The 13,288-nt window shown below is 45.1% G+C and overlaps 1 protein-coding gene across 2 annotated transcripts in view; it reads right to left on the reverse strand.

Annotated features, from left to right (window-relative positions):
- Positions 1-13,288, reverse strand: part of LOC100484486 (E3 ubiquitin-protein ligase PDZRN3) — a 239,639-nt gene that overhangs the window by 12,804 nt on the left and 213,547 nt on the right. For both annotated transcript variants that reach the window (XM_034658648.1, XM_034658649.1), the window contains 2 exons: positions 5,817-6,064; positions 3,000-3,087 (listed from right to left, as the gene is read on the reverse strand). In XM_034658648.1, coding sequence (XP_034514539.1) covers positions 3,000-3,087; positions 5,817-6,064 — 336 coding nt within the window. The remainder of the gene's footprint in view (positions 1-2,999; positions 3,088-5,816; positions 6,065-13,288) is intronic.

Raw genomic sequence — 13,288 nt, forward strand, 5'->3', positions numbered from 1 at the left:
GAGAAACAAGGCTCTAGGGAACTGCTGTAGAGGGGCTTCTACCGAAAGCAAGATGCTCTAAGGCAGTTCACACTGAGAAAGCTACTTCCCTTCGGAAGGCCGACTCAGTCTGGGCTAGTCTTAACCCTTCTTTAACACCAGCGGATCTCCTGAGAAAGAGAGCAGGGGGTGGGGCGGATTGGCCCCGGCTCCCAGCCCTCAGCAGGTGCCACGGATGAGGAGGGAGGGGTTGGGTAACACTGCCTGGTGCCCACCGTGTATACTGTGTGGCACCTTGTATTCGTGGGCAGTTGAAGCTGATTTTCTGTCTGAGGCAGTCATAGAACATTGCCTTTGCAATAAATTCACCTTAGTTCACATGAGTTGCGTTGGGTTAAAGCAAAACAGAAAGCAAACAGTGGTTCTGGTGGTATTCAGATATAACAAAAATATTGTAAGGCAGAATGGGCCAAATGGGGCAGATACTGTGGGAACTCTGTGACCTTCCAGAGTGCATCTCAAGCTCTTTCAGACACGAGCATTTCTCCAGGAAGAAACCATAGGTTCCATCAGGTTCTCCAAGGTGTTAGATACTAAAATAGATCACTAGTATAGACTCAAGTTTAACTTAGTGTCCGTGACTTACCAAGTCTACACAATACAGCCAACCCTTGAACAACATGGGTTTTAACCACGAGTCCACTTACACGTGGATTGTTTTCGATAAATACGGTACTGTCAATGTATTTTCTCTTATTTTCTTTTCTCTNGAGTCCACTTACACGTGGATTGTTTTCGATAAATACGGTACTGTCAATGTATTTTCTCTTATTTTCTTTTCTCTAGCTTACCCGACTGTAAGAATACGGTATGCGTTAATTACCTGTTCATGTTATCGGTAAAGTTTTTGGTCAACGGTAGGCTCGTAGTTAAATTTTTGGGGAGTTAAAAGTTAGACGTGGATTTCTGACTGTGCAGGGGGTCAGCACTCCTAATCCCTGTGTTGTTCAGAGTTCGGTTAGACTCTGTCAATCTAGCTCCCGAGATATTTAACAGCTTTTGAAAGACTTCTACTTTGTCACAGTCACACTGATCATCAAAAAGCTTGTTGTCCTATAAAGACTGTTAAACAGCCCTCCTTCTTGTAAAGCACTATTCCAGAGAACTGTAGACCCAGAAAATGCTAAGAGGTACTTGGCCAAAGAGAAGGTGTTAGATCAAAAAAAAATACGTTGGGGTAATCCTGTCTACTGTATCTGTTCCCCTTCCCCAGGGCATTTACCGTGCTCTTTAACACATCCAGGACTGCGAAGTCCTCTGGGATGAAATTCTGTTCACTGTGCTTCCCTCGGACATTCTCAAACACAGTTAATGTGGAACCCCATTTGCACACACTGTGTGTAACACGCTCAGAATGAGTGTCCTGGGGGAGGCACTGGCTGCTTCGCGAACTAGCCCTGAAGCTGGGGAGATGGGAAATTATCAATGACAGGCAGAGCCGCTGGTTTTCTGAAAGGCACAAGGCAACATTTCGCACAACCATCCATCAGTGGGCGGCAAGAACTGTGGCCTATGGAGGACAGCGTGCAGAACAGAAGCAGTTCTGGGTCAGAACGACCGCCATTACAGTTCAGACCAAAGGCATTTNAACCACCATTCCAGTTCAGACCAAAGGCATTTAGCAGGAAATTTAAATTTTTCAAACAATGTCCCTGAGTCCGTCATGACTCTATGGCCAAGTACACTGATTTGTCCCCAGGAGGCTTTAGGGGAACAGCCAGTGAAGGTGGTGTTTGAACACGGTGATGGATCTGTGTCCTCTCTTCTGGCACAAAAACCCTCAGTAAGCGTAAAGGAGAGCTCGAGGATCACAACCGTCTTCCACTCGTCTGCCACCCCAGTCCCTGCCCCAGAACCGACTGCCACTCAGCAACCCATCGGCCTCACGCGTGTTGGCGGGGCAGCCCAGACTGCACAGTGTGGCCAGACGGCTGGATAAAACACTATTGGATTTTTCCCGTCTGGCCTTCTGATGGAGCCGCAGGGTTACCCTTGACATCAGGAATCTTTCTAAAAGGTACCTGATTACCCTAGTCGGTAAAGTCAGCTTTGAAAAAAATGCTCTTGTATTTTTTGGAAACACTGTGAAATATAGCAACCAGTGTTTGCCCAGAAGTATAAGTAAGTACATCTTGAAAGGTGACTTTTCTCTATTTTCTCTCTCTCTTATTAAAAGACAAATGAGAGCTGGAACTGTAAACTGATGTTCTCTAGGGGAGGTGGGTCGGGGGCTGTGTGAAACAGGTGAAGGGAATGAAAAGTACACTTCTCTCGATGAGCACTGAGTAACCTACAGGACTGTTGAGTCACTCTACTGTACGACTGAAACTAACATAGCACTGTATGTTAGTTATGCTTGAATAGCTAACCATTAGAGGCCACCCTTGGAGGCCAATGGGACCTTAAACATCATCTAGAATCACATCTGAGTCATATTTGGCCTCAAATAACTTAAGGAGAGTTTTGGATTTGCTAATTTTTTCAAGCTCAATGTTAGAAAACGTTGGGCAAAGCCTTTTGTGTTGGTGTGGGCAAGCACCCACCCTAATGATTTATCCACCTGCTTTGCCTTTGAGTAAAAGTGGCGATGACTTCAAGAGGAGAAAGGCAGGGAAGCTCAGTGTAGTTACGAGAATATACGGAGTTTAGAGCCTGATAAGAGGAGATAACATGAGTTCAAAGATGCACAACAGGACTCGCTACCCTATCTTTTATATAATTTTGATTTAAAAAAACTCCTATATTTCTGCTTTGGGATCAGATTGTTACATTCTATTTTGAAAGGGGGGGTGGGGAAGAAAAGCTGAATTATGCCTTTAAATGGCATGACTGAAAGTGGTTCTTTTAAAAGAAATCCACTCACGGTGGCTCTTTCATTAAACCCATAAACTACATCTGTGCTCACAGAGAACTTGTTAGTCTTAGTAATGACTCCTAAATTGAGACAGGGATGTTCTTACCTCCAACTCCAGCTCCTCCCTGTCCATTTCCTGATGCATGCCTCCAATGTAGTCATTGGGGTCATAGTACTCGTGGGCCGAGGGATGCCTGAAAACAGAAGAAAGACCTTTATGGCCTGCTTGTGGTTGAAAGTCACTGCTTTCATCCTCCCAACCTTGCCGGCCCCGCAGTTCTCAGGGCCAGGGCACTGCCTTAGCCCGCTTCTCCCTGGCTTCTCAGCGGTGTCGGGACCTCCCCTGTCTAACACTTCCATCCTCTATGCCGAAGTCTGTCCCGCTGGAAGAAGATGCAGGTGATAGCCTTTGCTGCTCCCAGGGACCATCCTCTCGCCAACTAGTATGTGAGTCAACAGGACTCATTTCTCACTCAGTCCCTAGGGAGCAGACACAGTCCTCGTTCCTGCTTATTGCTTCACTGTTAGATTTGCTCTTTGGGGAGAAAAAGGCTGGACTTCAGGCAACACTCAAGGATATGTGCTGGCCTCTGAGTCCGGTCCAAAGGGCTGGGCCTGAAATGACGAGGCTACCATCTAGGACAGTGTCTTTCCAAACTTCTGTGATGGTTCCACCACAAGGAATAGGTTTCATATGAAAACCAAGTATGCACATACGTGTATATAATGAATGTACTGGATACACGCACATGTGTATAAGCATACATGCATACACCTGCCACTCAGAGAACGGAAGCCTGAGTCTCCTAGGACAGCATATGTAAAACCCTGTTTCCAGAAGCCACAGCCTCTTTGGAACCTCTAGGAGCAGAGGCAGTGGGAATCATAACAGGCTGGGTCAGAAGCTCTGAGAGGTGCCAGACGTGGGTGGAAAGCTTCAGCCTGATTGTTGACTGGGGACTCAAAGCGTCTTGTTCCAAAGGTCAGCATAGCAATCAATGCGCTCTGGTCTTCCCTCCCAGGCACGTAGTTTTGAAACACCAGATCAGACATGAATGGTCAAACAAGGGCTGGCTTTCAATTTTCTGGACCTTTCAGGTAAATAACCTGCCAGCACTCAAGGGGCTTTTAGTACTGAGGAGGCCACTGGAAGGCCTGGGCTTTCGAGCATCAAGTTAACACTCCCCTTTCCATCCCGATGCACGCTCTTCGCTCTGCTCTGACCTTGTAGCCAGAACCTGGAAAGGCCTGACCTCTGGACTCCACTGACATTTCTCAAGTTGCCCTTTGGGGGTAAGTCATGTCATGTTAACTAGACTTAAAAGGAAATTAAGGGTTTGGCTTCTAAAAGGCCCGTCACTGTGACAGCTCAGCATCTGAGAGGCGGCAGTTGCCATAAAAGCCTCATCAACACGGAGAGGCAGTTTTGCTCTAGAAAATCACAGAACTGGTTTGAATGTGTTCAGTGAATCGGGCAATGCTTTCATAGGATCAGCTGGGCTGCCACAGAGTGGTCATGTGGCTAAGAGCCGGGAGTCGAGGTGAGACAGACCCGTCTTTCAGTCCTGCTGCCCGCTTAAGCTGAGGAGAACGGGCGCATATGCACTTCCTCACTGCACATAAGGAGCGCCTTTGCACACGGCCGTGCACGCCGAGCATGGAGGTCAGAGAGGGGACCCCCGCTTTCCCCTTCCGTACCGTCAGCTGCAGCTGCAGTTATTAGGCCTGGGGAATTAGCCCTGGGTTCCCATGACGGCTAGCAGGTAACACCATGGGATGAAAGGCAAGCCTCGGTCTGGAATCCCATGCAACTCCGGGAAATGCGTGCTCCCTCCAGTTACTGAATGACTAACAGAAACGCACCACGGAGCACCGAGAGCTTTGTCCTGGAAGAGCTAAAATGCCCTTGGAGATAAAGCAACAAGTCAATGATCAGAATGAGGCTCAAGACAGGAAGAGCCGGGAGTGACTCCCATGTCACCTAGTGAGGCTGGGGTGGGGACGTGGACATCCTGTCCTCACACAGGCACAACCACGTGCTGTCAGCTATGGTAGCGCAGACGTCTTCTCAGCCAGTGGTCTATCTTAGAAAATTTCTCACCCTTCATTTTTCCCCTAGATATTTCATCTCTCTCACTAAATCAATGATTGCTGCTCCCTCTTTAGTGCTTACCATATGTCATGCTGAGAACTTCCCGCAAGTTATTCCTCTAACCCGACACTCTTACACACTGGGTGCTAGGATTATTTTTCCTATATTAAAATGGGGATAAAGTATGTTGCCCCAGCTGCCCGGCTAGTTATCAGTTTGAACATCAGGCTTGTCTGCCTTGAAGGCGCTGAGCTCCTGCCTCTCTCTGGCAGGGAGCAAGGTAGGAGGAGAGCCATGTGTAAGGTAATTCATGTGGGGTGTGGGATCACAGCTGTTACTTAATCGGTAAATGCGGTACTTCTATGAGGCACGTGTGGACTCATTAACACGGATCCAGGTTGGAAACGAGACCCAAGAAAGCGGGATGCACACCCTTCAGGGCTCTCTTTACACTCCCGACTTACTTTGTTGTCTATTTAAGAGAACCGTCAGCATTCCCTCTAGTTATAACACAAAACCTTCACATTGCCATTTGCGGTGATTAAATTTTATTCTGAAATAACTTTTATGACATTTGTAAGTAATTTTGTTCTTAGAATATAATTTGAATAACTCTGCTCCAGGGTTATAATAAAGTAATTAATATGTCAGAGCGGTTTTGAGCAGGACTCAGTTGATTGCCTCTATAAACAATAAACTTAAACACAGGCAACTTGGAGGAAAATTATAAGACCTGCTAATGTTCTTCACCACACGGAAGGGAAGAAAACAACTTCACTGGACTTCTTTACCATGCTTAACACACTAGTGCCGCAAGACCGTGAGACTTACTCCTCTGGCAGGAGATAGGGATCCAGCACAGGCGGGGTGGGAGAGGACATCTTGGTGAGTGCCATGATGTGCTCAAAGGTGATGTCAGTTTGGGTTCCCGTGTCCACCAGCTGCGACTCTGATGGAGGCGTGAACATTTTGGTCCGAGGTGTTCTCCTCAACACCTGTACCACAATGGGCTCTTTGGCGGTCTTGAAAGCTTCCACAGCCTGGTCATGAGTCGCTCTGGATAAGTCTTTACCATTGACCTGTGGAAAAATATTTAGGGTGAGAGAGGATTAGAGTCAAGCAGAAGCTAGAAAGATTGTTATCCTGTGTAAGCAAGCTAAAAGGAAGAACTGGATGGCGTCAGAGAATTCCAATTCTCTCTGTTTTAGGTTTCCTAAGGAATGCCTAGTGGGATGAGAGTGAGTTTGGAGGAATACAAATCTGACATTAAATGATAAATCTCACAGTGGGGAAGTCCTGGCTTCCTACTGGTATGTCTTTAACATAGTTTCATCACCTGCTAATCTTGCCTGTGAGAGAAAAGAGCAGCCTCTGGGCTCAGAGCCTTTTTCAGGCTATAACAGCTAACTAGAAATTAATCACATTGTTATGTTTTAATGGGGTGTATTATGTCAGGAGGCATTAGCTTTCCTTTTATGGCAGTGATATGAAGTTTCCTTCTTAAATAAATTGCTTTGCTTTTTTTTAAAGTCAATCAAATACATTAAGTAAATGATAGTCTGGGGTCGTAGGTGGATATGGCAGATATCAAGGAGGTCCAAAAATGGCTGGCATTCTGGCCGACGTGTGGTAAACAGTCGCTAGCTTAATTGCTGACTTGTTTCCCACTGTGTACAGCCTGAACCGCTGCTGCAACCCCAGTGCCTTTACTGAGCGTCTGCTGTCTACCGACTGACCTGAAGCTACCACTTAACACTTCCCTTAACACGGTCCGGGAAGTTGGCAGAGCCAAATTATGTTCATCTCCCTCATCTAACAGCTACAAATTAACCACATGAGATCACACAGCTAGTTAGTGGTGGGTCACAACTTTGTACCATTGGAAAGAATCCAGGAAGCAGCATCCAATCCAAACTAAGTCAACGTGGCTATCTTTGGCACTAAGAGCAAGTAGAAGCCAGAACCTTATTTCTAGAAAATGGAAGTCATTCCAAGCAACCTCTTAGTCCAACTCTTTAATTTACCTTGCCCTCTCATGCCCCACAGCAAAAGGAATAGATGTTATGTTCTGGTAGTTTGGTAATGTCTAATGACTGTGCCGTGGGAACGTTACCAGGCTCCGACATATTTCAGTATTATTCCCCAGGTGGTTGGCTTGCTTTTTAAAGTCAGATACAAAACAATCGTACAGGAACCATATTCTGCAGACCACACCTCGGAAAAAGTTCCTGAGCTGCTCAAATCTTTGAAGAGCAACACTGACAAATTCCTGTCACTAACATAGGAGTTTCTGAACATAAATCTCTTAGATTAATATTCCATTTTTTCAATAGGCATGTTTTTAGTATTTATTTATAAATGTCCAAATGAACACTGAACCTTCTCCTGTCGGGCATATGCACCCTCTCCCTGGCCCCCCCGTATCTTGTACTTCAAAGCACACTGACAATTGGGTCTGTCCTCTCAGGCAGACAGCACTTCGGTTTCTCTCTGTCCGAGCAGAACACGAGTACTGATTATGCAGCCTTTTTCTATTTTTGCTAAGCCCCTTCACTCTGGCCCTACAGGGACAAGAACTCGTAGGACCGAGTATCTTGTAAACAACTGCTGGGTTGAAGAATAGATGTCAGACTCTCGCCTTGTAATGAAGCCCAAGTGCACCATGCCAGTGGAGATTATTAATGAGCTGGATTCAATCTACTTAAGTAATTGACTTGCAACATGAGGGAGTTCGGCGGAACAAGAACTCTGGGCTACGAAACGACTCAGGTGCACCAGTAAGTAAGTGAATGGCTGAAACACCAAGCTCTTACATCCTCTACTCTGGAGGAATGGGAACACCAGGGTTTAACATCACAGCTGTCTTCCCTCTTCCTCCTTTGAGAAGAGGATACACGGACACAAAGGAATTCTTTCCAGCTTTCCAAACCAGCTGACCATCTTAACCCCCTCCTTGCTCAGAGTCCAGAGTGCTGAGGGCTTGGGTTGGGAGGGAAGGGAGAGGAGGTGTGATTAGCAACTAGGAGATCTGTGAAATTCATGCTGGGGCAGAACCCTCTGAGCCATATTTTCCATTACTGCCTAACGCCAGGGGTCAGATAATACAGGAATTTACAGTGTGATAGTCAGTTTGTCCCTAGGTGAAGTTAATGCCACAAACAGCACATGTAGGAGACGTGGGTGTGGCCACTGCCAGCTAGCCAAGCTTGTCTTCTCCCTCGGTAGTCACCAGGGATGGCTTGTACCAAGGGCGGTTTTACTCCCAATGAACTCAGACATGACGACTTTTTTATTTTTATTTTTTTTTTTAAAGATTTTATTTATTTGACAGAGATAGAGACAGCCAGTGAGAGAGGGAACACAAGCAGGGGGAGTGGGAGAGGAAGAAGCAGGCTCATAGCGGAGGAGCGATGTGGGGCTCGATCCCATAACATCGGGATCACGCCCTGAGCTGAAGGCAGACGGCTAACCATTGTGCCACCCAGGCGCCCCAATGAAGACTTTTTAAAAAAGATTTTATGTATTTATTTGAGAGAGAGAGAGAGAGAGAGAGAGAGTGTGTGCGTGTGTGTGTATGAGCGGAGGGAGGGGCAGAGGGAGAAATAGACTCCCCGCTGAGCAGGGAGCCCGACTCGACTCAGGGCTCCATCCCAGCACCCCGAGATCATGACCTGAGCTGAAGCCAGACGCTTAACATCTGGGCCACCCAGGCGCCCTCAGACATGAAGACTTTTGAATGGATCCTGCAAGATCTCTCTAATCTGTGCTTTCTCTATTCATACATAAATACCAGGTCTTTTGCCAAAAGGGAATGAACATGAGATTTTCTTGCAGGACCCTTCTAGATGTGTCTAACGAATAATCCATCCTCAGAGTCTGCTTTTTACATATACAATTAAGTCTTGCAAATACAACACCAGACGATGTTAGCTACCTGGTCAACGAACATCCCTCCTTGCCTCAACTTCTTTCCCTCTGCTAAGGGAGATCGGTTTTGTTTTATTTCTGTCAGATCAGAGAGCTTTCCCCCTCCTGGGGTGAATGAAGTGCGGGTTTGATGAACTTTGGCTTATTACGGTGGTCTTGCTCCCAGTGATGGGTTTAGGCATGGGCATGCAACATTACTTCTGGCTCATAGGAGATGATGAGGAATCTGCTAGGGAGCTTCTGAAGTTTTGTTTGTTCTTAAAATAGGACATGAGGTAGGGACAGCCCTCTTCTGCCTCTGGGCAAATCATCTGCATGTGTTGCTTCGACTCGTGGGAATATGTTGGGATCACGCTGAAAGCCGGTCTCTGAGGCCAAATTAACAACATACTAAGGGATTTGGAGCAGAAAAATGGGAGAATTGAGGTCTCTGATGATATCATTGAGCAAATGAACTAACCAACCTTAGAACCCCTTAACCACACATTTCTTATCATATTCGATACTGAATTCCTTATACATCAACCATTTTAACTTAAATCTTCACTGCTCGCAGCCCAAAATATCCCAATAGGTGTAAGTATCACACAGATGTATTGTAAAATTAGGTAGGAATGTATTCTGATTAGTTCCTAGACACATTCTTCTATCTGTATAAAATAATTAGCGAAAATGCTTTTCTGAGTGGCAGTGTATCTTAATCAGCTTATTTTTATAGAAAAGTGATGGCGACTATTACTTAGGTAGATTTTATAAATCAGTGCTATGAGACTGAGCAGATGTCTAAATGATACCTAGGAGAAGAAACATAGAGGACCCGCCTGAATCAGTCTAAGCTAAGAGGAGGCAGCAAACAGTTGCCCTGTGTCTCTATGCACACAATTCCAAAAGCAAGAAAGCGTGTAGGAATCCACCCCATTTTTGGTATTATTCAGAGGTGCTGATGCAACAGTATCCACAGCATCTTTACCGCCTGTAGGAGGAAGAAAGAGGGTTGCAAACCCAAAGGAAGGCCTGGAATGTTGGGGTGACCAAGAAATGACCTCTTGTCCCACTCCAGGATGTCACCACTATGCTGGGTTCCACAGAAAGGCATTCTGACACCTGTGCCCTCGAGAACAATTTCAGAAGCCCAGTGCCATGTGTGTATGTGAATCAAATGCAGTTCAGTTAAAGCCTGGGCACAAATTAGGTGAGCTCCTCTTCCTCACGTTATCACTCAGGGACGGAGGGCACAGGGTCTGCAAGCGTGAAACCAGGGCAAAGCTGGAATCCTGACCGAGGGCTTTGAACAGTTTGATTATTCTGGGTCTCAGTTACCTTGTCCGCAAAATAAATGTAATTATAGTGTTGTGCCTCTGAGGGTTATTATAAAGTTTAATGAGATAATCTACTTATAGTGCCTAACATGCAAATAATAAGAAATTTACTAAGATACCAGTGCTGATGGGGATCCTATACCAGAATAGTCACATTTCCCCAGGAGAAAATAATCTCTAAATCAAAGAAGCAAAAGGCAGCCTGATTAGGCAGTCTTAAGAAACATTTGTGTACCAACAGGCTCCCTGCCCATCTCCTGTTCTGGACTCCCAACATACCAGTTCATAGTCTAGAGTCCTCCAGTTGGGATTCTCCGGTGGGGACTTGGGGGTGCAAGAGATAAATTTTAAAAGACTCGACCCCTGCCACACAAGCTTCTTGACAGGGTATTTTAGGGATCATTACATTCTCTTAAAGGACGATGCGACAAGGCGGGAGTTTACCATCCTAGACGATCCATTTTTGCAGCCAAATTTGTTTTGAATTACCTTGTGCACATAACACTTATTACACTGTCATCTTGGAATCACATCACTGAGAGCCTTCGAGAGGGGATGACGCCGGGTGCACTGTCAACCAGCCGAGAATGACAGCCTTTATTCCCAGGATTAGCATTACATCCACATTACAGAGCGCGGCGGTGATGATGGCTGCAATTACAGATGGAATGTGCCGCTGTGCTCACCCGGTGACGTTTGGCCCAGTCAAATTAAATATCATTAACTCGCCCAATTGAGCAGATTGCTTTTAAAACAGTTTATGCAGCTCTAAAACCAAGTAAATGGAATGTTTTGGAACAAGAAATGCTGATTGCAAACTTTATCTTTATTATAAATTAAAGGCTTAAGTTATTCACCTAAGGCTCTGGCTGGTCCCCTGGGACTTAGGTGCAATTATGGTGAATATACAATCAGTCTGTCTCAAGGCCAACATCACTGCCACAAATATGACAGGACACTAAGGAAGCTTCAAGAGGTCCTTAAGTGTGAGGTCTGTTGAGACGAGACGATTGTGCCGTGGGCATGGAATGATTCCTGCCTGGTTCCGATGAAGCCAGGGTTAACATGCTTGTTGCTCTTTGTACGACCCACTCATGACTGTCTCTTCCACAGCCCCGGGAACTGATGCAATACAGGTGGGATGTTCCATCTGGGGGCAGATTTCATTGACAACCCCCTCGGTCCATCTTGTAGTCATTCAATCCCTGAGAAGGTATTTGCTGAGGTTATTTAGTGAGAGCTGCTCCCCTCTTGGCAGACAGGATGCCACTTGGGAGAATGTCTTGTGGAAAAATGAGGCCCCAGCCTGTGCGAGCCACTCAAGCAATGGCCAGAAGGAATGTGTTGTGGACAGCATTTCCCCAAGACATCTAGTGAAGGATCTGATCTGCTGAGGTGGCCAGTTTGCTCCCAGAGACTTCACATGCTGGAACACAGATTGAGCCCATAACCCAGAGAGAAGCCGGGTCCCCGATGTCTACCTAGAAACGCCATTGGTGAAAGTCACGTCATGCACCTTTAGTGCTGCCTTTCCAAAGAGGTCTTGATCCCAGAAAGCTTGCAGAGTGCCCCACAACCTAACTGTGAGCAGTTCGGGATACTTGAATATGTAATATTTGGAAAAGACACACCATGCTCTCTCTAAATTAGAAATTAAGTATCTGTTTATGGGAAGACATTTGGTTTCTGAGGATCAAGGTACTGCAATCAGCTCTCTTTCCAATGCATGTGCAAACGACCCCAATGGAAAGCGCTAATGCAATTTTAAATCCAGCCTACCATCAATTATGCCCCTGGCTAAAACACAACTTTTATAGGGTTCATTTAATTAAATACAGGGGCAGTGATTTCATTCTGTAAAATATCACACCTATGTTGTCAAGCTAATTAAAACTTAGATCCCACTGGCAGCAACAGACAATAATAAACTACATACCGAAAAGTAAAAGGTTTCAAGCTCTGATTTGGGTTGAAGCAAAAAAAAAAAAAAAAAAAATTCGCATTCAGGAAACTCCTTGTCTGTCTTAATTTATTTCAAATATACAGTCTGCTCCTGGGGCTTGATAAAGGGAAGGTTAACTTATAGGAAGAGGAGTCTTAAACAAATGGTGCTCAAATTAACGTATTTCTATGGAAAGCACTCACTTTCCTATGTCAGGTCTGTGTATTAATAGACTACACTTCTCTAGATCTCTATTTCTATGATGTAAAAACGTTAATCTGTAGGCGTATGTTTGGTTTCTAACATGGAGCACACTAGAGTTTGTCCATGATAACTTCTTTTTTTTTTTTCCTAAAGATTTTATTTATTTATTTAACAGAGACAGCCAGCGAGAGAGGGAACACAAGCAGGGAGAGTGGGAGAGGAAGAAGCAGGCTCCCAGTGGAGGAGCCTGACATGGGTCTTGATCCCAGAACGCTGGGATCACTCCCTGAGCCAAAGGCAGACACTTAACGACTGCACCACCCAGGCGCCTCTGTCCATGATAACTTCTAAATGCATCCTGATGTTATTTCCCTGGGTTTGATATTTCTACAACTGGAAGATTCCCCCAACTTACTGCAGTCTGAGTCACTTGAACAACTGAACTTACAGCCTAGGTAATTTTCTTGTTAGAGGAGCCTTCCTTATGTCTAACTTAAATATCTCACATTTTAAAATCCTTTATTTTTCCTAAATAGAGAATATTCCTGGCTGCCAACCTCTGAATAATAACATGGATGACATGTCTTAAAGAAAGACAGGCTAAAAATCATACATGTTCTTAGTTTTTTTTTTAAAGTAGTATTAGTCCAAAATTATAGAACACTTTCTTCTCAAGTTAAAAAAAAATCTACCTTAATCAACACTATTTTGTTTATCTCCTTTCAGAAGCCTTGGTGTCATCAGGCCAAAGTCCCATTTTAAGTGACGACATCCAAACTTCCATTAAACTACCGTATATCTGAACCACTCGGCATCTTAAAATTACCATGCACGTTTTCACCTCATCTTAAAGGTGATAATTTAAAGATGCAACTCAATCTATTATAGGAAAGCCCAGTGTCAAGTTCTTT

The sequence above is a fragment of the Ailuropoda melanoleuca genome, chromosome 4, assembly GCF_002007445.2.
Source record: "Ailuropoda melanoleuca isolate Jingjing chromosome 4, ASM200744v2, whole genome shotgun sequence".
NCBI classification, from domain to species: domain Eukaryota; kingdom Metazoa; phylum Chordata; class Mammalia; order Carnivora; family Ursidae; genus Ailuropoda; species Ailuropoda melanoleuca.